Genomic DNA, 24736 nt, shown 5'->3' with positions numbered 1-24736 from the left:
CAACAATACTCTCTGACTGCAGTTCAATTACTCACTACCTACACACATTATCCCGTCACGCCGTGACCATCTTATATATATACCAGCCCACTCCCCAATCTAGCAAATGCTAGAGCACTCCCGAAGGAACAGTATAGTTCTAGAAACGTGGAGTGACACTAGTCACGTGACCTCGTTGACGCAACAGTATTGTAGATATGGTGTTATAAAATTCACTGCATTTTTATTGAAAGCATCTCTAGCAAAAGGAGAACCATGTTTCTGCCTTACTTTAGCGATTTATTTCTCTTACTTTACCACAGATATTGATTTTGTTTTCCACATTTGATCTATGATTGTTTCAACTTGCATGTTAAAAGTTTAATGGTGCTTTTGGCTGACGTAGTTTAGGTGCGCTAATAGTAATATCCCAGAAAATGCAAAACTATCTGTATTGTATGGAGAGTCACTGGTGATTCACTGCCAACTTTTTAGCACAAAAGGAGGCCAAAGGGCCACCTGGAAGGCTCACCTGTTTTAAATCCTCGCACCACAATACATTAATGTGTTGTCTGTCAGTCAGTCAGTCAGTCGACACTGAAATGACGTCACATAAGGGACGCTTAACGTTGCAATTTGTATTGTCGTGATGTCAGTAAAACGTGCGCATGCCATGAATCACGAGAAGAAATATGCACTCTGTAGGCTACAACAAAGCATGACATATGAATTTCAAAAGCGGGAAATAAAAATATTTGTATAATCTGTTACTCTTAATTTTGGTTTTATTTACTCTTGAAACAGAGCACTTTCGAGGACCGTACGGAAGTACATCTAGTTATTTTACGTAATTTGGCCGTCGGAAGTAACATTACTCTCTATCTATATTATTTACTTCGAATTTATACTATAATATAAAAACAACAATTAAGCATCAAGTTTAACAAAATAGAACTTTAATTTCTAATTATCAATTTAATTAAATCAAAAATTTACTATGCTTCAAATTAAAACATCAAGTATTTCGAAAATAAAGCTAAATATTATTAGATCACTAACTCACAATAGTGTAATCGAAAGCGGCAAGCTGACTCCGAGTCGGTGCTTAATGCTAGTCGCTTAGCTCGTTCATTGCAGTAGGCCTACTTGGGAACGACAGTGTTAAAACGCACGAGTATGAAAATATTACGACGATTGAGTTAAGAATAATATACGTATATGCTAGTAGGAAATACTTAACAATACTATAAAAAATGGATATTTCAAGTCCAGGATTCAGTTTGAATCTAGGGACGCCTCTTTCAGTTGGAGGTCAGCCTGATCCAGCTGAAGAACAACATATCCAACAACTTCAGCGTCAACTGCAACCTTCGCCTCTACAACCTCAACAGCATGATTCGCCATCACATTCACAGGCTCAGTCTCAGCCCTCAACACCACAACACAGAAATTCTTCTGTTAGTGTTATTCAACCATATACTGCCAGCTCCGGGTTAACTCCTCAAAGTTTAATACAACCACAAACTCCAGTAAGTGAGTGTAACATAGCTTGTGCTATTTGTGATTCCTGCTACCCTAACTAGTCAGTGGTCTATGCTGTTTGGTACCTGAGCACTGGGCTCTGTTGGAGAGTGTTAGATGATTATAAGAGAAATATATTTAAAATTGATAGTGATGGATATCCATATTACCAGTGTACCATTCTTATAAGTTATAAAATTGATAGAGTGACTAGTGCTGTTTTCTCTCACATTGGCTATCTGCACGAATAATCACTTGTATGATTCAAATTTGAATTAAACACCAATCTTTCCTATTGGAAAAGTAAGAATAGGTCACACCAAAAAAGTATTTTGATGTTTGTTTTTTGCTGCCTCTAAATTTGATATATTTTTTTTTGGAAGGGGAAAGGAAAATTGCAGCTTTAAAAATGAAAAATGCCATTATTTACTTGTTACTTTTTTTTTCATTATGACCAAAAACTTGCTAGCTGAGATAGTTGATACTTCTGTAGGTTAATATCTATTTTGTATACCTGTATAAGTAGCAACAGTTTGTGGTAACCGTAGTAATAAGTTAATAACATACTATGTATCTAAGTATACTTATAAAGTAAAATATTTTTCAATTTATAAAAAAACAAAAACAATTTTCCACATTGCTTCATGTTTTGGTCAAAAAAGGTTCACAGAACAAGATTTTATGGGCCTAGCCTTACAGTTAAGAAGGTGATGCATGAGTGTGTTTTTGCGTGATGATAAGACCAAGTATTGTACCCAAGCCCAGAGGAATTGTAAACAGTTTAAACCAGTGGTGTAAAGTTGTTTGTCAAAAAGGGCCATGGGGCATTAAAGCTTTTCCATGTTTTTGAGTATTTTCTCCTCATTATTGAAAATTTAAATATCAATTTTCAGTGGCCCCCTAGTAACTTTGGGCAGCTGCTCCACCTTTTCATATGCTACTGGCTTAAAGTAAAAGTGCTTTTTGCAATCTGTTAGGTTTAGCTGATATGCATCACATCTGAAGTAAGTGGCATTGAACAGTTTAAATAAATGATTTCAGTTTATTTTTTTAGAATACTTTTACACCCTTGCTGTTGATTGCCATGTTAATACTCCTATGCCAAGCAAATATGTGAATCTGACATAATACTCAGAATGAATAATCATAATTTGTAGAAATAATCTTCACATGTATGGCAATATTTTTTAAAGTGCAAATGTGTTTACTTTGTCCTTTGTGAAAATAAGCATAAAAGTTTGTTGAAAACTTTTTCAGTCTTATGAATGACTTTTGTTATGGGACTATGGCCAGAAATGAATTGTAAGTACTTTTTTTGGGGGGAGACTTGGACTTTTACGATTGTTTCGAGTTATAAACTATCATAATCTAAAGTGTCAAACCAAAAATTTTCAGATTATTTCAAACAAATGTACAAATGTTTTTATTATTTCCTTTGTAAAAGTTTGCTTTCAAAATAGTTGAAAAAACAGTATCAAATATCCCAGTATTTAAATATTATTTCCACAAATGATGATCATCCTGTTTTTTTTTGGGCATTGTATCAGACCTGTTTAAAGCATTGAATAACATGAAAGAAGAACATGACAGAATAAATATTAGGAGTGTACTTTGAATAAATATTGGTTTGCAGTTGTAACACAAAACGTGATAAAATAACTATGGAATAGTGGATAAGATTTGAAAACCTTTCCCTCATTTATCATTTAATTGGCACATCTAGGTAAAATAGGTAATGGTACCAATAGAAAATTGTTGGAAGTTAGTACTAACAACAATGTAAGAAACCCAGTAATCATTGTTGACATTCTTAGTAGTGTGAATAGCATCACCATAAAATTGTTGCTAATTGCTTGCATTTATAATAAATTCTTATACAGATCTTTGAACAATAATGAAATAGATTGTAGTCTATAAACTTAATTTTAAATTTAAAAGTGAAGTAAATTAACTTGAGGGAAAATTTGTACTTATGTCTTGGGTAACAACGTATGAACAAAAAGGGACCCATTTGGCTGTTTTCCATACTCATACTTGAGAAAAGTCAAAATTTAAACCAACCTTTTATTTTTCAGGAAATCATTTAATCCCTTTTTAAATTCCTTTGAAGTTCTGATCACCACCACCACTGATGGCAACTCTGTTCAAAAGCCAATCACCATGTTAGAAACATAAAACTTTTTAACTGGAACCTAGCTTGACTTCTTTGAAATCTTAAGCTTACGTCCTCTCATCCCATTACTTTCAGAACACGACATCAAGAAATCAAAAATATTTATCCTATTGATTCCCAGAATAATCTTGTAAGTTTCAATAAGATCACCTTTTGCCCATTTTTCAAAAGAAAAGATTTTAGCCTACATCTATAAAAATCATTCTAGTAGCCTTCCTCTTGAACCTTTTCCAGTAATTCAGAATCCTTTGTTTGATAAGACCAAAACTGTACATAGTTGTTTCAGTGTTAGTATAATGGTGACATAGATGTCTGTTACATTATTGAAGGTTCTATGGATAGCTCAAATTTCCTCTGAACTTTGTTTCATTGATACTTCTTTTTTGTCTCATCAGTAATAAAATGTGCTTGAAAACTGAAAGTCCTTTGGCAAATTGTTTCAAAATTGAAATAAATAAGCTTGATTAAACTTAATTAAAAGTTCCTCAAAAAGACAATAAAATACATTTCTGTAGAGAGTTCAGATTTATGCTTATTTCTGATGATGTTATTTTTCAGTAACTGTTATCACGATTGATTGATATATGAATGTTATCAAAACTTAAAACTATATCTGTATTACTTACATAATAGAATGGAAAAATACTCAGAAAATAGGTAATGGTGCCAATAGAAAATTAATTAAAGTTGGCACTAATAACAATGTAAGAAATTCATTAATCATTATTGGCATTATTAGTAGTGTGAATAGCATCACCATAAAAATTGGTGCTGTAATTTAAAAACCTGGTGTAGCCCTACTTTTAGTTCAGTTATGCTATCACATAACTCGTGTTTCAGTGTTAGTTAGATATCTACGTCATTGTTTGCTATGTTAATTATTCCCACAATTCACAAAACTGTTGCACAATTTCAAAAAAAACTTAAATATTTTCAACGAAGTGTATATCAGATCTTTATATTAATGTAAATTGATCTGCCATGTCTGAACACTTAGTGTTACTAGCTCTGTATGTAAAGTCTGGTGCTAGTTATACAGTTTTTATTCACCTGATTCAAGGCTGTACTCTAAATCTGCCATACTAATCAGTGTTTTGAGTCAACTGATGTTTGATACTCCAGTATTCTGAAACTGTGGTGCTGATCACAGGAGGAAAATTATTACCATTATTTTTACTATCTGATTAAAATTATATTGTGTTTAGGTGCCATTTAATAAATGAACATGTTTGAGGACATGAAATATATTTCACAAATTTTTGCTAAATTATGATATTAGATTCTCATTTAAAAATTTGTGGGAATAATCATACAGAAACATTTTCCATTTGGATGTTCAAACACTTGGACCAGTACTGTAAATTTAGAGTTAAGGCTGTAGATCAGGTGAATATTATTAAACAAGATTCAGAAATACAACATAAATCTTAAAATCATAAAATAAATAAACCATGACCAAACTATTGACATTGTCACAATAAAACCCACCTATTGTTTTGTGTAAGTGACATTCTTGATTCGATTTACAGTAAACATGAACATAAAACCCTTCAATTCAATTTGATGTTTTGAACTTAGAAAATTTAATGATCCTTCTTTTCTTGAACAGTGAAATTTTACTTTTTTTTTTCTAATGGAAAGCTGTATTTCAGCTGCAACAATGATACTAAATGTAAAAGTATTACATATTTATATCTTCAACTTTCAAATCTTGATCAGTAAGGCTAAGATCTATATCTAGGCTTTCTTTTTGGCATTAGGATACTAATATTACTGTAAATTTTTTAGGCAAGTAATGATAATAATAATAATTATTAGTATACATATATATAAGTTGGAGAATGACATGCATAAATTGTTGATTACTTAACTAATAAGCATGATGTAAATGCTGTTTCAATCTCTGTAGGTTCCTACATGACCTTACTTACCATTGACTAAGGTAGTCTATTTAACACAGCTCTGGCCTGTAACCTACGTTAAGTTCTTGTATATGCCTAGTGCAGATCTGAATCCTGGTTGCACAATGATTTGTTTTGTAATTGAGTAGAAATCAGTTAAGTGATATACAAATTAATAGACTTTATAAGTAAAATGAACCCCTGCATTTGCAGTGGGTTTTGGTTGTGAAGTCATAAATCCATGGTACAAAATTATACTAATTTTACTTTGTTCCTAGTACACTCCACTGTATAATGGTAAGAAATGGCAATGTTGTTATATGCAGTATGAAACAAACAACACAATATTTTCCATGCCAATTGGGCACATTGTTTTCAATTTTTATATGGTTGAATTAATTGTTAGTAGTATTTGTTTCCTCGTGTGTGTAAATTTATTATATATATAAATACATGTATTGTGATTCAAGAAAAATTGTAAAATAATTAAAGTTAACACTACGTACTACATAATCAACTAAACCTTTGTATAAGCTTTTAAGTCATAGCAAAAAATATAAATCTTATTGAAGGACAAGTCTGAATCTAGGATTCCAAAGAATAAATCTGATACTCCTAGTATTCAAGCTTATATTTTTGATCTTTTCATTTGTTTGTTCAGACAGACAACCCATAAAAAGAGTATCTACACTCCATAATAATTCTTAACACCTGAATCAGTTCTCCCTCCCTTTGTAAATTGTCCCCAGTGGCAAGTGGGAAAACTTATAATGTTAAAAACCATATTTTGATATCCATGATGGGCAGGGCACAGATAGCTCCTTGTGCTTAACAACAAACTTTTTATAAATCACCTGCACTTCAGAGAAAAGATTTCCAAAACTTTAAGGCTCGTCTTAACTTAAATGACATAATTCAAGTATCATTGTAGTAGGTTTTTCTGAACTCCTTGAAAGATGTTAACATTCTATGTGTTATATGAGGATCAAATCTGTGCACAGTACTCCATATGAGTCTTTACGAGTCTTGGATGCTGTCAGGCTGCATTAACCTTCTGAATCTTATAGTAAAAAGCCTATAAATGGAATTGAGAACTCTCTATACTATTCTTACCATAACAAAACACTCGACAGAGGTTTAAGAATTTTTATCTACAGTAATATTAATTCCTTCCCTTTTTCTATAGCATCAACAAACTTTTCATACAAAAAAGTAAGCTTTCTTAAAATTTATATGCACCTTATGATAACTTTGCACTTCTCAGTGTTAATACTCATCTTTTGTATTCTCTTAGACTGTTGAAGTTTCTTTTTGAAGCCATTTTAGATAAGAGGAGCATTTTGACAGAATCAGCTTTACCCAACAATTTAGTATCATCAGTGAATTTAGAAATATTATTGTCCAAAAAAAAAAAGTCCAAATCTTAACACAAATGAAAATGTTTTAAAAGACCCCTGAGGAGCTCCACTTGTCTCATTATTTTAGTTGATAAAATTATAATTTATCTTTATTCTTTGCTTTATACCATTAAACCAACTTCTTAGCTTTTTTTCGCCAATCTTAAAATCTAACCTACAAATTAACCTCTTGTGAGGCTCCTATCTTTCTGAAAGTCAAGTTAAATGGTAACAACAAGTGTCTTTGTCTAAGAAAATGGTGGATGATGTTTCAGAACTTTCCAATAACTTGGATATCAAGAAAGAAAAAAAGATTGAATTATAAATGTTGTTGGAAAGTAAGATAGTTTCAATTCCTGTTTTGATCAGTTATGGGCAACATCATGTCAGTATTTGAGATGGTTGTTATGGTTACATAGAAAGTTTTTGTCACTTCAACAACATGAATTATTGAAATTATATCTTCATTTATAACACCAATGGTGTAGTGGCAAATAAAAAAATGGATAAACTACTCTGTTTGTTGCTCCAGGTCAGATGGGGACATGGTAGAAACTTAGGTTACTCCTTCAATGAAAAGTGGGTAAATGATATATCACCCAAATTAGAAGTAGATGTCTAATAATGTAAACATTATTATTCTATTTTTTGTTGAATTGAATCATTTTGTAACCTATATTTTATGTTGTGATCTCTCATTTTAAGAAATATTTGACTGAAACAGCGATGTTTATTTGATATAATTTCCACCACCAGTTACTAGAACTTGTTGAATTTATGGATGTTGGGAAAATTAAAACTATATGTATATATTCATCAGAGCTGGGTAATTAGTGGAATTTGGTAATTGATTAATTTTCTGACTCATTAATCAGTTATTCTCACATGAGACTGGTAGTTGGAATGACCAAAAAAGTAATAAACAGAAATATTAATTACAATTAGCTGATTATTTTTGGGATATCAATTGATTTAATCATAACTGGATTATTTTGCGTGATACTAATAGATGCTCGTATGTAATCCATTAATTAAGTTAATTGGCCAATTCAGGTATTAATCAATTACTTAAATTGTATATGCAAACATAGACAGGTGCTGTTTGATTTGAATTTACTAGCCTCGTATCTTTTGTCTTTGTGATGCAAATAAACAGGCACACTTTTCCCTTACTTTAGAAGTGATATTAATAACAATTGTGCATTATAATGTGTATTATCATACATACACATAATTTCCCCAGTGAGACAGCAGTAAGTCTACGGATTTACAATGCTAAAATCATGAGGTTGATTCCCCTCGTTGGACACAGCAGATAACCTGATGTGGCTTTGTTATAAAAACACACATACACACATATTTCCTTGTGAATCAGTTCTCTTTTATTCATATGTATAAATGAAGGACAGCAAGGGACATGTTGGTTCATTTAGGCCAAGCATGTGCAATGTACAGCCCACAGGCTGCATCTGGTCCACGATTTCTTAAAATATAATTGAATCCTGCCCATGAGCTGCCCACAAACTCAATTTTTTTATTTTATCTAATCTAACCTAAAGAGTTTTCTATTTTTACATTTTAGTTACTTTTATAATAATAAGTAAAGAATACACATGAAAAACAAGAAATAAATTACTTACTTGGACCTTTTTTATTTTGCTTACCACTGTCGATGACACTTCACCCTACTTTTTTTATACAAATGGTAGTAGTGCACTAAATAATTTTCATCTAATTAAATAATGCACCAAAGACATAGAATAATAACATGCTAAAAGCAGACAATGTCCCATAACTATTACAATTTTTCTGGCTTTCTAACTATGCGACAAGAGCCATTACAAATTCTTTCAAACTAGTTGATATCTTTCCCGTGGTAACTGAAAGAGAAATTGACAATTCTATGAACAGAAAACAACATAATATAATACAGGAGTTGATAGATTAAAACCTTGGGTTTCTATTGGTTATAAGTAATATAATATTAATTGTAAGAGAAAACTATTAACAAATCCTGAAAGAGAGGATGTGACAGGTGGGTGTGGAAAGAGGGGTCTGATTTTCTATTTGATGGCTCTGTAACCAAACAAGATTGAAGGCTAGGAAATTTATGCTTTGTTTAACCCTGCATTAGTACCCTTGCTGTATAGAACAACTTTCATACCCTGGGATTGCACCACACAACACACCCAAAAAACAAAAAAAACTTTAAGAGTCATTAGATTGTTAATCTATCTATGTTTGCAATTAAGGTAAACATCTTATGAATTATTTCATAGAATGTTGTTCATTTTTCTATGTTTTGGTAGTGTTAATAAAGGAATAATAGAAAATATCAGATGTTGATGCTTGATATCACTTTATTTACAAAAAATTACATGATTAAAAAAGTAAAGCTTTTTTTTATTTAAACATCTTTCTATGAATTATTTTGAACAAAAAACATCATTTGTTGGCCAACTTCAATGAAAATGTCTTACATTTAATCTAACCTAACTGCTTGCTTGGAATCTTCTGTATCTGATACCATCATTTGATACTGAATACACTGGATGTAAACTTTACTGTGAGCTAAACACTGTTATCTGACTATTTTCAAGCTGATCATATTCACCCTCACTGTTGTCCTCAAGTTAACTATTAGTGGGACAGTTAGCCAACATCTACCTAATTCTCTCACCTTCACTGTTACCATCCATCTTCAATGTAATACAAAATATGAAATTGTGAAATTGCCCTCATAATAACCAAATACTCTGCAAAAATCTTTGTTGAAGCAAATATTGTTTCTTATTTGACATGTATAAGCTCTAAAACTCTTATTGTATCATAAATGACAAATAATAGAGAGATAGCTAATCTGGGAAAACATACCTTGGTTTACTACTGTGGGGCATTTTACTCCCCAAGTCACAAGAAACCATATGTTGCTCTGAGTTAAGGGTAGAAATGGGAGATACTATGTGTATTCTATTGGCAGTTTTAGGAAGTTACCAGGAATAGCAAAGGCCTCAGTGCTGCCATCAGTTTGTGAGATTGTTTACAAAATTTTTGGGGTAGAAAAAACCCCAGGGTATGAATGTAGTTAAGTGATGATGATATTATAGTGAGTAATTTACATTAAATTTCGTACTTATTGGAGGGGTGGTGAATAAATTAGATAAGAGGGGATGCCTAGAAGAAAATCACAATTCTCACACTAGGGAAAATTAAGGGTTTTTTTAAATATTGCCTTATAAATTCAAGAACTTAAAACTTGTAAAATATTGAAATATGGATTATTAGCTACAATTTTACTTCACATGGTGTGGCCCGCAAGTACATTTAAAAATTGCTATCTTGCTTGCACCCTGGAGGAAGTTGCATATGCCTGATCTAGGCCACCCAATCATCTGAATTAAACTTTAAAATACTCAAAGCCAGCAGTTATAATTCAAATATTTATCAAGCTTTTCCTTAAACTCCCTTAAATTAATTGCATCCACCACATCTGAAGGCAACCCATTCCAAAGGCTAGCTACCTGTCAGAATAAGAAAGCTATCTTACACCAGAATAAACTGATCACAATATCAAGTTTCTTGTTAATTTTGACTCTTCATATGTCATGCAGTTTGCTGTCTGGAATCACAATTGTTTACAATAATATCACAAAATAAATGAAATGCAATTTTCTTAGTTTACTTATCTCTTAGAAATTTTTGAATAAAAGTTTACAGTCTGCAATTTGAAGTTTGGAATAATACATTAGGTAACTGAATCTTACCCCTTTCTTTGCCTTAGTTCTAAATTATTATCATAAGTATAATAATTATGACAATTATATGATTATAATATTTTAGGAACAATTTTTATTATTGTTGAACAGTAGCTCTGAAAAAAAAATTGTGTGTATTAACTAAAGATACATCAATATTAGAAATTATTAAGAAATCTGAAGTTTTGCTGAAATGTGTGTGATGCATTGTATGAAATTAAACTATTTGCATATACAAGTTGTTTTTTTTAGTATTTGTAAATATGCTGTGGTGAACTATCTATTTGTAGCAAAATGTAGCTGTACCAAGTACTTCTGGGACAAGTTCATCTGGAGCCCTGTTTCCACCTACCCCAGGCCCTCCTATGACACCTATGACTCCTATAACTCCTTCATCAGCTGATCCTGGCATTGTACCACAGCTTCAGTAAGTACTTCTTTATGTTGAGATTACATAAGAGAGATGATGAAGTAAACATAGATTTAAAGGGACAGACTTAAGTTTCAGAAAGAAGTGATTTATTTGAGAAATAGTAAGTTGTGTTGTTTTAGGAGCAACAACATACTTAAGCATATGATAAAAGGTTTGAGTGTGAATACGGTTTTTTGCTAATAAACCTTTCACTGGGGCTTGGATGCACTGGTAAATATACATCCCAGCCACAGTGAGTGGGTTAAGATCCTATATTTTATTAGATCAGTAATGCAGTCTGCATGTTTATCTCTAAACTTAAAGTTGTAATTTTTATAATGCTTAAGCTACTTATTTTACCTTACAAACTAATAGTTATTTTCTACTTTTTCCAATGGAAGTTAGTATTTTTTGTGGGAAATAGTTTGGTTAAAAACAGATTCTCATTTATAGACAGATTATTGATTTAGTAATAAAGCTACATGAAATAAAATGAAGTTTAAAAGTATTTAGAATTTACAGTTAACCTTAATTTTAGGAAGGCACTAAAATCAATTGAAGTATGGAACTTGTTTACAAGTTTATTGACCTCCATCAGGTGGTGGTTACTTTTACATGCGTTTGTATGTGAAGATAGTAACAAGATATGTTGACACAACTTCCAATGCATTATTGTCAAGATAATATGCATCTGGAAACAAAGGTTTTATGAGACACAATTTAACCAAAATTATGAATATATAACTTGAAGCCTTTTTCCATGGATTTTTACTAACATAAAACTATAATATTTGTTTCTGCTCAATTGTTTTATTTAATGAAGTTTAAAGAGAAATATAACAACAAAAAAACAAAATATATTTAGGATGCAAATAAATGCCCTCTAATGTGAAACAATAGTATTTGGAAAATTTATAACACTATTCCCACCATAATTACAGCAAAGTTTCCATCTGTGATCAATATTCTAACTATTTTGAACAGTTTGGTGTATAAATCATTGCTCCTGAGCATATATATAAGCCTAGTTTTAAATATTTAACCAATTATTGTCTCATATGCCTGATTCATCATGATCTGATGTAACAACCTATATTTTATGTTTGGCAAACCATAGGATGAAACTAAGCACATGACAAGAACCCCTTTTCTGTGCTTTGAAATGGTATATAGAATGTGTGATTTACTTTAGTTATTGTTGTGAAATAGTCAAGGGAAATGTTGAAGAAGGAAGTTGTGACAATGTTTGAAATGCCTTTGAGAAGAACTTCACTAGGAGTTACTTGGCTTTATTTATAACATCTGAAAAACATGCTATATCATTTAAATATTTATTTTAATTATTCTATTGTTGTATTAACTCAAATACTTTTGAGGAACAAAAACTGATTTACAAGTGTTAGGCTTAGAAACATTTAGACTTAGTGATGGCCAAGTGCAAGATCTAAGAAGTGAATAAGGTTTAGCAAAAGACACTGTGTGTATGTTACTGTCAATTGAACATTTATTCATGCTGTTGGTATTGTTTTTTATTGGTTCAATAAACCTATTTAGGGCATAGTCAAATGCACATTTGAAAGGAAAATAAACTTATGAAGCAAGTTTAAGATTTGTTAAATATATGCCCATCTAAAATCCTAATTAGGAATAAAAAATACAGACTTGCTTATTGTTTTGGTTTAGTTAGGAAATAATATTTTTGTTACTTAATAATTGTAAACATAAGGAAAGTATATGATTTAAAACTTAAAATAGACAAAATTTACACTTTATGGAATGATAAAATATTATTAGAGATTCTTAGAATTATGTACTAAAACATAAAAGTAAAATGTTCAAATCTTTAACAAATGTAAGTATTTTATTATTTTTATAAAAACCATTTCCTAATGTAATTTTCCCAAGATTTCAAAGCTGATAATGCATAAAAACTACATCAAAACGAAGATGATTTATTTTTCTCAAACTACATACTTTTAGGAAAGTTCCTGTCATGTTTCAAACATTTCCATCTTTTAGTTCTTTTTTTGGAACAAAATAAGTAACCTACTTCAGACTGAAGTAGCTAAGTTTTATCCAGGGTTTTGTAATTAGAATGTTTTGCTTAATTAACATTTATAATTCATGTGTAGTATAAACTCTTGCAACATACAAATACATTAAGAACTACAACTGCATTAGATGTAAAGTATCAAATAGATATAGACCTGAAATAACATTTGAATGTGCTATCTTGTATGATGAAAACTCAAAGTGAATCAATGATTTAAATGTTTCTAAAAAATTTACAGTAATTTCATAAAAAGTTAGATTAAGCTTTCCTTTTTTTTTGTATATTAGATTGGACCTTGTAGTAATTTTTATCTTAAGTAAGCACATGGATGTGGTGTAATCATAAAATTTTGAGACAACTTTTGTTCACAGATTGTAGATTTAGTTTCATACAGTTTGTTTCAGTTCTAAGTAATAAAACTTTTATCTCAATACAGACTTGTAAATTTTGTGAAATTGTTCACTAAAATAGTAAAAAACTATTTTTAAGTATTATGAAGAATAGAAAATTGTTTTGTTATACTGTTGACTTCTAGTTTGTATTGAGGTAATTGTCTATATCAGTCAAGAGGCACAGTAGTGACTTCTGCCAAGTTAGAAGGATGGAGTAACACTGCTATGACCATATATAGTTGTCAAATCTGGGGTTTTGCCAATTTGCTGTAATAAATGATGGAATACCATTGTTCTTATGTTCCTAAACAGACCTAATCATTCTTGCTTCTCACTGAAAACAACAGCTTCATGGCTGCTTTTGTTTGAACTTTCTTTGACCAGCTGACTCTGCCAGCTTCCACTTTTTTCTGTCAGCATTCATCTTTCTGCAGAGAAGATTGAGGTCTTCTGTAAATTATTTTTTACTCTTTTGCAAACATAGTTTTTAAGACTTTCCAAATATGTTTGCCTTATGGTTTTTATCATCTGCTCAGTTCATATTTGAGGTTTTGCACAAAAAGACTGGTTTCTTTCACCATGATAAGATCTATCTGGTGTTTTATATTTCAGAAACCTTTCTTTGTTTCAGGTTTTTTATGGATGCACAATATATTTTGGAAAGTAGTGAAAACATTTCCAGATAACACTCCACTCCTATGGCTTACATTTTTCCTTCACATTGCCATAACTCCATTCTACAAGAGGCTGAACCCTTCAAAAATCACAAGCTTTTCATTTCTTATGTTCAGTAGGGTTTGGTTCTCAACCCTTATTTTATCAGCCTTATTTTTATTTATCTCAGTTGCCAATTTGATGGTCCCATTTATGGGACTAGTTGTGGTCAATGACTAAGCCTCTACTTTTTCTATCCCTTCATCACCCAGAAAATTGTAGAGGAGACTGGTGAGATTTCTTCCACAATAAAGAACATTATTGCTGAGCATCGAGTCCTTTCAGTTCTGGAATCCAGTGAAATTTCCCCGTCTTCTTTTTCTTTCATTACTTTCTTTTCAAATCTCAAATGAATCTTTTGAAACTATTACATATCATCAGAAAGATTCTTTCCCTTTCCAAACAGGCTATTGAGGAAGTGTTGTCTTTGTATTATAGAGTTTTTACATTTCTAAAGGATTCAAAAATTAAAGACTGATTATAGGCCTGTTTCTTTTAGATTAAAAGGTTTTTTGGTGATTTCATTTAGCATGGAAAACTGTTGCCTTATTGTTACATTACATCAATGTAAGCCATTATGGACCAATGTGCTGAATTCATTGCTTGTTTGTCTTAACCACCTTGGTAGTGATTTTCATCATTATATGGATGAATTGGTTTATTTTCCTCTGTCCACATATTCCTCTTCCACTGCTTGTGTCCAGAATGTTGGATTTTCAATATACAATATAGGAGGAGATGCACATCAGTGCCAAGGACTTTTGGGATATTTAAGATATCTGCCATATTTTGTTTTCTCATATAGGGACAAGGACATTCTGATAATAGTATGGAGGGAGGTATTTCACATTCTGTATTTTGGAACAGGGAGAACTCCTATTCTAGGCTCAGAAGTATTTGATTTTCTTACATGTTTGTCATATTCTGGGTATCAAGAATCTTGGCATATAAATTATCTCACTTAAAGAAGTAGTCCACTTATACTTAGGCTTTTTGTAATGAATGTTGGATTTGAAAATGTGTTTGTAATAACCTTTCTCAATCACCACTTTTCTGTCTGTTTTCTTTTCTCTTTACATGAATACTTTTTTGTAGGACTTGGTAGATTTGTTCCTGTATAGATTTCATTTGGTTTACACGTACCTTGTGTGATTCGTTAAATCTGTCTCTGATATTAGTGGGTGTTACTTTTAACTCTGCACTGGCTGGTTCATTTTTGTTTTCCCTTTTTCAGCCTTCTGTGGGTGTAGTCCTACTCTTTATATTTAATTTTTAGATTGCCTTTTATATTGTTGCAGAGGCCACCAATGAGCAAGTTCTGATCTGTTATGTGTAAAAAAATATTGAGTCCTGAGGTGTAGGTTTGGCACCATAGCTACTGGTCATGCATAATTTTCTTTTCATTATGCTGTCTGTCACTTCCTTACAGGAGCATCATCTTCTCCTTTTTTGGGATTAACAGATGCCTCTTTAGTCTCACTTCTACTTGTATGCGGGGATCCTTGCACCATGGTAAATGGAAGATTAACATGTTAGGTATCAAATGAAATTCAAAAAAGATAACCCAATTTTAAATTCCATCCTGCTTCTCCAGTCTTGATAATGGTGAGAAAATGTAACAATATAAAATATTGTGTCAGCTTTTCTAAAGGCCAAGGAGAGTTGTTACTTAGTGATTGCATAAGAAACTTATAGTCTGAGAGTATATGATCCAACTCAAGAAAATCAAATGATAATTGATTCCCAGTTTGTCCCTGAAGAAGAAAGGTCCACCTTTCGAAAATGCTTGGGTTATAGGGCTTTTATTCATTTGTATAAAAATATAAGTTGCTAATAGGGGAAGAGAAAGGAAAAAAGATGAAGTATAGAAAAATGATTCATAGGTATAAATCTTGACAAACCAAGAGAAAAAGGGCCATAAATCTAAAATGTAATTTTTTGATATTAGAATTAAGTTTCATGTTTTAATAAATCTGTAAAGAATTTATTTCTCAGCTCCTTATATAAAGTATATGACAAAGTGTTTAGAAGAAAATGCATGACATGTGTATAAGTTACCTTAATCAAATATATACTTTAAATAAAAGTAATTATAACTCCACCTATTACATTGCTGATAAGGTTTCTCACTTTTCAACCTAAAATTTTACAAGTAAATTGAATTTAAACTACACAAGATATGAGTATTAAATATGTAAGAATTATATTGAATCCTAAAGAAGTAAGATGTTCATTAGTTACTTTGAACACTTTTATTCTATTTTTAGGAATATTGTATCCACAGTTAACCTTGGCTGCAAGTTGGATCTTAAGAAAATAGCTCTTCATGCCCGAAATGCAGAGTATAACCCAAAACGTTTTGCTGCTGTAATTATGAGGATACGAGAACCAAGAACAACAGCTCTAATTTTCAGTTCAGGGAAAATGGTGTGCACAGGGGCCAAGAGGTACTATTAGAAATGTAATTAGGGTGTTTGGAAATAAATAGAGCCTTTCTTGACTTGTGACTAAATACGTACTGTTTTATCATCAGAAATTTTTTTTGCTATACTATGTATATGTAATCATATCAGGAGGACAAGCGGCTAGAGTGCCTGTATTCAGGATCATAGGTTCAAGGATTAGAATCATGGTAATTTCACACAGAAAAAAAGCTTTCTGGTTGGGACACTTACAAGGTGTCTGATATAACACCTAACGATGGCCGAAGAACTTACTGGTCGAAACGTTGTGAAAATAATAATACACATAATAAGGACGAGAATAATAGGCCCGAATAATTATGCTGTTAGTAATTCTAACACCTTTTTTCAATCATTATGCAAAACTATTCTCATTTACTGGAATTAAACACTATCTTTTAGGTTGCTTACAGATAATAATATCTATAATACTGGTTGTGTTGCTGACGTTCAGTTTCTGACAAAGTTTAGAAAGTTTTTGATATTGAATAAAATGTACTTTAATAAAAGGTTAGTGATTTTTCTTTTCTTCTAGTGAAGAACAATCAAGATTAGCGGCAAGAAAATATGCTCGTATTGTCCAAAAACTTGGATTTGACGTGAGTATACAGATACATAAAGTATAAGACATTATAACATATACTTATAAATGAAATATGTGTATTCCAATACAGTCACTCATCTCTATACACAGAAAGCTATTTTCCCTCATGAAGTTGCACTAATCTGCTTGAGAAATTTGCATACCACCAGCCTTGTGAAACTTTCACTCAAATTTCACGTGAAACACGCAAATTTGCACTATTTCATAATGATGCACCAGTAGGAGTGTGACACACTTCCTTGTACAAATGCACCATCTATATCCATGTGCTAAATTCCTAATTTTTTCCTCAGCACAGTCATAACAGACGTGTTTATTTTTGCTGAGATATGTTGAAGTATTTTACTTTAACAACATTGTGTTTTCAATCTTTCAGTATGAATTCACAAGTTAACATTAATTTTTATGTGAATTCATTTTCTGCTAAAGTGGGTACACATATCACTCACAATTACCAAAAACCTAGAAAGTTCTTTGCCTGCTGAGGTCGTGTCTACCATTGTTCGACAAGTGGTGGGGTTCATGTTGCTGACAGGACTCTCTTCTTCCATCCCTGCCACACTAGACCCTTCATATGATTTTTTGAATCTGAAGTTGAGATGGATGAAATTAAGCAAATTTTTTCAATGTTTTTTCTTTGACTAGAGTACCTCCTTTCCTTCTGAATAACATTTTAAATCATTTTCAGGTTTTCCAAGAACTTATTATTCAAATAAGTACCATTCTTTTTCCTTACCCCATTTCATCCTTTCTAGAACCGATTCGTTTTTGTAATACTATGCCACATCCTCTGAACCTGACAGTTTCCTACCTAATTTCGTAATGCCCACCTCCCTGCTTTTCCTGGACATCCAATCCCTGGGTTCAAATTTGCAGCGTGGGGGACACAATATCTGTCAGCTGTGTCACTTTCCTGTACCCACATTTCCTAACTTTGACTTTGTGCTTTCCTTATTACCTTTCTTTGTTACCTTTGTTACAAGGTACATTCCTTTTTCTTCCATGGCACCACCTTTAACTTCATATGTACTTTCACCTCTCACTTGATTCCTTATTTTTGGGACTCTTGAGTAGAGATACCCTACCTCCCCATGCTAGTTTGCCCACCTCCTTCCTTCTTGACCTTTGTTTTGCCCCCTCACTCCATTAAAAACTCCTTGGCAGTGACTGTCTTTCTTTCTTTATTAGTTCTGAGTTTGTCCCAATCTCACTCCTCTCCATCTATCCCATGATGTCACCCACCCTTTTCTCCCTGTTTAGTTGCAGTTTCCCTGCCTTCCACCTTTTACCATATTTATTCTACCCAAAGTCCTTCCCGTTATCCTATGGTCAATTCAGGTCCTGTGGGATTCTGTTTGTTCCAGTTTGCTCATTATTTTTAGGATCATTTTTTTCCAGACAAATGGGTCATTCTAGTCATGACCCATGGTCTAGCCTTCCACTTTCTTTCCCAATTAGCCTTTCTTCCCTTCTCAGTTCCAGTCTTTCTCTAACATGTGGATTGCGTAATTATGAACCTATTGGAGGAGCAATCCATAGAGAGAGTTCCTGACACTTTCTGGATTATTACTCGCCTCTTTGTTGTCCCCCATAAAAAAAAAAAACAATAACAACTACAACAAAAAATGGGGACTAGTATCTGTTCATTGATCTATCCTTATCATTTGCATTTAGGTCATCCCTCATTTTTGGAAGGAGAATTACTATTCTCTCTTCTGGTCTTTCCAACCAGATCTTTGTGTAGCCAAGGCAAATGGGTTGGATGCATTTCCCCATTTTCCGTTTCCTTCCATTCGAACTAGACTTGGCCCCATGTGTTTTCCACCACATTATTAGAGCTTTAACTCATTATCTACAAGGTCTGAAACTGAGGTTCCACATCTACATGGTCAACAGGCTTCTCCTTTACCAAGTGGAATCTGTGGATCAAAGTTTGCTTCTGCTTCACAGAGCTGCTTGCTTAGGGTGCCTTGTCAACATTTTCAATTTTTTCTACCCTGTCCAAATGTCTTATTCACCTCTAGTTACATTTTAGCTCTCTCCTCACTTTTGTCAACATTATCCTCCATGACTACTAGACCTCATAACTCTCATCACCTAAGTCAGCTCCTTTCCTTCCCATCAATGCATTAGGTTCTCTCTTAGGGGATTATAGCTTCTTTGTATCCTATCATTCCACTCGACCGTGCTCATGTGAGTCACCTTCACTGAACCCTAAGCAACTAATGGAGCCTGTCCAGGGATCCCATTTCCTCACGGGTTTTCCTCTCTACCCATTTTCTGGAGGATCTTGCCTGGTGGCTGGACTGCTTGCACTCCACCACTGGCATTCCTGTACCTCCTCCCAATCTTGTCTTCTCCTATTCCCCACTCATCTCTAACCAGATGGGGAGCATCCCTGTATGACTTTCTTACTTGACCTTCTGGGACATTTGAAGAGAGTTATTTCCACATCAGCATCCTGGTAATGCTTGCAGTCCAATGGGCAGGCTCCCATTTCTCCCACTGTTAGTGGTACAAAAGGTTAAGGTTCACTCAGACATTTTCACTTTAGGTTCTCACATCAGCTTTCAAGGGGGGTGCATGTTCCAGTATCATTTTCCTCCAGGAATTATATCTCCTTTTTTGGGCCCATTCCAATGGAATGAGCTTGATTATCTTCCATGCCCATGGGCTTCCTTTGAATGCTTGCTGAAGGGAGCTCATCTAGGTAAATTTCACACTAGTCCTTCCACCATCTCACTGTTAAGATTCTAGCTTTCTGTGTATGGAGGTGAGTGATTATATCAGAAGATAACATTTTCTTTAATTGAAAATGTATTTCCAACAGGTACTCACCACCATCCATACACATTCCCACTCATCCTCCCTGCTTTCATGGTCACCTTTATTTATTGCCTTGTCAGAAATTGAGGAATTTCACATGTGAATGTACAGGGCACATTTTTGCAATTAGGTGTGTTGCACTCCTATTGGTGGATGGTTATGCTGCATGATATGTCATGCAGTATTTCTCTTGAAATATGGGTGAGAGTTTCACAAGGCTGGTGGCATCTGAGTTTCTCAGGCAGATTAGCATGCCTTCAGGAGGAAAGTAGCTTTCTGTGTATGGAGGTATCTATTTGAAATACATATTCAATTAAGGAAAATGTTAACTTTTGAATTTTTGAAATTACATTGTATATTACAATTGAAGCAAGTTTTATTTCTCTCAGAGTTTGAAGTGTGATGCATAAAAACACTAATTATGTTAGAAAAACGATATATACACTTGGCTGTGAGTAATGTAAAGTGTACTAAAAATACTATTCTGTATGATGTACATGCAATTCAGTGTCTTATCTTATAGGTGGCAGGCATATATGTATGTAAAAATCATCAAAGTCATGAGGTCTAACAAAGTCTTTAGTTAGTTACAAATTTATTCCCTTTTAGTGGGTCTTGGGGACAAAGCCACCCCCCCCTCCTCCCCAGCCAAATAAATTCACATTTCAAGCTCTAAGCTGTAGTTGAAAGTGCAAGATAACCTTTGCTGTACTTACAATTACATATACATATTCTTATTATATTAAACATTTATGGTTATACATGTTGTATTTACAATTTCAAAAAAGGTTTGAAAAGGGCTGGGTGCATTATAGTTGGTTTTTTTTTTGGCTACAAATCAGTGAGTTTGGGGATTGAGATGCAATGTTGCTAAACATGCTTTGCACTTTGGGCACCTTATAAAAGAGAAACTTAGTCCCCTTAGTCTTTGTGGTGGTATGTGCTGCTGGCTGTCTGTCTTTTCTGTGGTTAGTAGCTCACAATTAAGGATGGCTGCACCTGAATACTAGGAACCTATGACCTGGATAGATGTTTAATAGTAGTTGATCTTGGCTGTTCATGTAATTAATGTTAGTGCCAGAGAAACCATCATTTACCTCATCATTCACATGCCAAAGGTATAATTCTTTCAGCATCTTTAAAACAAGAAATGTTATATTAGGAGATACATTTTGGCAAAAGAATGTTTCACTGAAACTTAAAAAATTTTGAGAGAGAAAAATATAAGTAAGATAGTAATTTTAGTCAATTTTGTCTTTACATATTTTAATTCAGTATGCTACACAACATGCAATCTAATACCACAGGTATAGGAAAATCACTGGAAAAACCTTTTGTGGTCGTGTGATGTATTGTTGTCATTGTTTCAACCTGAAATCGCACATCTTTCTTTGACTATTTTTAATGTCTTGAGAACGAAAATAAACAATCAATACAAAATAATCTAGCTCATCCTCAGCTGTGACAAAACTATTTGAGCAGAAAAAAAATATAAAAATATTATAAATAAAAAATAACGTGTTACAAAATATTTAAGTTGTATTTTTCTTTGGATATGTATGTAATAAAATCTACTTGCATAATCCCAACCATAATTTAGTTGTTAGTTTGTAAATTTTTAATGCACGATAATGTTATACATGCCTTTAATTCATTTAATATTCACAATATGGGTAGGCAATTCAGGTTGACATCAGCATGCTGCAGATACAATAAAGTAATTTGACATTACAGGAATACAGTCTGTATGAACACATATTTCATGAAACTATTATTACTTAAATTTTTTTTTAATATGTTGAGATACTGTTTATACTTTACTGTGGCTTCCAACAAATAAGCATAAAATTCTAAAGTCTGTTTTGATTTTTGAGTCCCCATAATCTGTTTGTTGAGAATGACATCAATGATGCTCCTTGTATGTAGAAACAACATATTTCATGAGAATAGTATAAAAAACTGTCAACTTCCTTGACATGATATTATGAACAAATATCACAAGGTTGGGCATGAAAATAAGTATCTGAGAAACTTAGAACAAAATCCTGTGTCAAGTTTATTTGCATTTTAATTTCTTTTGATACCTTTCCTTTATTTAGATACAGACTTACAACACATGTGAAATAAATTCTTGATGTCACAATTTAATTCTCACTTTATGACACTAGAAAAGTTTAGGAACATCAGAAATGTGCATTTTTAATTCTACATCAAATGAAACATGATTTTCTAACTTTATTTTTATCAAATTGGCTTATAGCAGCCAACAGATAGACATAAAATTATAGCATACGGTGTTTTGTATTAGAAAAAGGCAGTTGAGTGAAATTTTGCACTTCAGGGGTACTTTCTGGAGTGTACTTTCACCCCTAAGATTTAACCTCTAATTTCACATTTGGTTAAGTTTATATTATGGAAGGACTTTATGGGGGAAGAGTTTAAAAAACATAATAATTATATCATTTCAACTTCTCATCCCTTATTCTTCAGTGACAAAATATAAAAACATTTAACTGTATAATAAACTTTCCTTGGGCATGAATTACTTCCCTCTGGGTTTGTTTGTAGTAAAGCTACAACACACAATGGGATATCTGTACTGTGTCCACCATGTGTATCAAAACCCAATTTTTAACATTATAAGTCTACAGACTTACCACTGAGCCACTGGGGGCATACCTCTGGGAGAGGATTGGGAAGGTAATGCTCTTAGTTAATCTAAACAAATGTCTGTATACAAATACAGTTGCAGGTGAAATGATATCAGTTGCAGTATGATATATAGCGGGAAGAAATAATAGAGAATACCTTGAAAATCAGTATATCCAAGTTCCTTTATTTGTGGTATACAGATCTTGCTTAGCTTACCTAATTTGAGCTAAAATGTGTTGTTGGATTTGCTTTTGAGGCTCTCAACCATCTTCCATTTGGCCATCATTCATCCTTCTCTGGCAGGAGAAATCATATGGCTGTTGAGTGTACATAATGATACTAATGTTCATGAAGGCTATGAAAAATGAAATTGAGTCCACATGAATAGCCTATTAAGTAATAAAATGAACAAAATTCAGTTTAATGTTTGTTGAAAATTCTCATAATTTCTATAATGATGTAATTTTCATGATTTATCTATATATATTGTTCAGGTTTGGAATAATTATATGCATATATATATATATATATATTTTGTGTGTGAATCTTCTGAATCCTTACATTTACTAATTAACTGGAAAAAGCTGATCCCTCATACACACAGCTTACTCATCACGAGGGATATTTTGGAATCTCTTGGTAAATTTGTTTTATTTCCAGTATTCTGTGTGCTATTATCAGTATTTGACATGCACTTATAGATGCATGTTTTTTATATTTGATAATGCAAATGTTATGCAAATATATCTTATTTAAAGATAAACAGTCTAGTTGCTCTGGATCTATCCAAAGTGGCAACTTTATAAAAAATGAAGTTTTTTACATAATAAACAGATGGGCAATTCTTTATCTTTAATGTATTCGGTAAGAACATTACCAAATTCCTTAAATTCGAAAATAATTTGAATGACATACCCCTTGCACATGCCCACTCATATTCTATTAGAATATTCTCAAAGCTGCTCAAATTGTCAATGGTTTTGTCTAGAGAGATTGGATGCATCATTATTATGTTATGTCTACACTTTCTTTAGTTTAATTTGTTTCAGCACTAAACACTTTATGATAATACTTAACTGTTGATCCACTTCCACGATAGTTGGTCGTACTGCTTGGACCTTACTTTAGGGCCTGAATTATGTACCACTGCAGAAATAAAATAAACAAAATGAGAAAATATATGCATATTTACCATTCTTTTGAGATGATGTATATATTATTTATGCTGTATTTTGAATGCTACATTTAGTTATTGAATTAAAGGTATTTAACTAAAATTAACTGTACAATGATGTTAAATTTAATTCATTTAATTAAATTAATTTTACACTAATTCTTAATTTTGACAAATGGTTTGGTAAACAGTTACTCTTATGCTGCATGTTTAATTGAAAGGGTTTTAAAAAGATACAACCTTTGTGTCAAAATTGAATGCATGAAGATACAAGAATGTAATCACATGCCTCAGACACAAAGCATTGCTATTTTATAATTTTATGCAGTATAAAGATGAATGCCATACTGCAACCTGTCCTGAACTGCAAGTATATTTTTAGTTGCCATTAACGAGACACTTTGTAATTTTTGAACACTAAAATTGTCAACCTGGTAAATTAAAAAAAAATTGTAATGGCATAGATGTTGTGACTTTAGACAGTTTTGTGTTTAATACAAAAGTGTAAATGTCCTGAATTTAAACAGTTTTATGGGTATTAAGTAAAGTATCTAATGTTTTGAAGTTAAATCAGTTTATGGATGATAGACAAAATATGCAAATTGTGAATTAGTCATTTGTGTTTATTATTTAAACTTAGTTATTGTAATGTTTCTTATTTTATTTCAGAATATTCCTTCTTAATTTAGTTATAACTAGCATACTATTTCATGAAATAAAT

At 32.4% G+C, this 24736-nt stretch overlaps 1 protein-coding gene across 1 annotated transcript in view; it reads left to right on the top strand.

Moving 5' to 3' along the window:
* Window positions 1-1068: 1068 nt before the first annotated feature.
* Window positions 1069-24736, top strand: part of LOC106477967 (TATA-box-binding protein 1-like) — a 29773-nt gene continuing 6105 nt past the window's right edge. Inside the window, exons 1-4 of the mRNA XM_013938476.2 lie at window positions 1069-1508; window positions 11017-11153; window positions 16565-16744; window positions 17295-17358. Of these exons, the coding sequence (XP_013793930.1) occupies window positions 1233-1508; window positions 11017-11153; window positions 16565-16744; window positions 17295-17358 (657 nt within the window). The 5' untranslated portion in view covers window positions 1069-1232. The remainder of the gene's footprint in view (window positions 1509-11016; window positions 11154-16564; window positions 16745-17294; window positions 17359-24736) is intronic.

Source organism: Limulus polyphemus, unplaced genomic scaffold (assembly GCF_000517525.1).
Source record: "Limulus polyphemus unplaced genomic scaffold, Limulus_polyphemus-2.1.2 Scaffold171, whole genome shotgun sequence".
Classification (NCBI taxonomy): Eukaryota; Metazoa; Arthropoda; class Merostomata; order Xiphosura; family Limulidae; genus Limulus; species Limulus polyphemus.
This window is presented reverse-complemented; position numbering and strand designations above follow the sequence as displayed.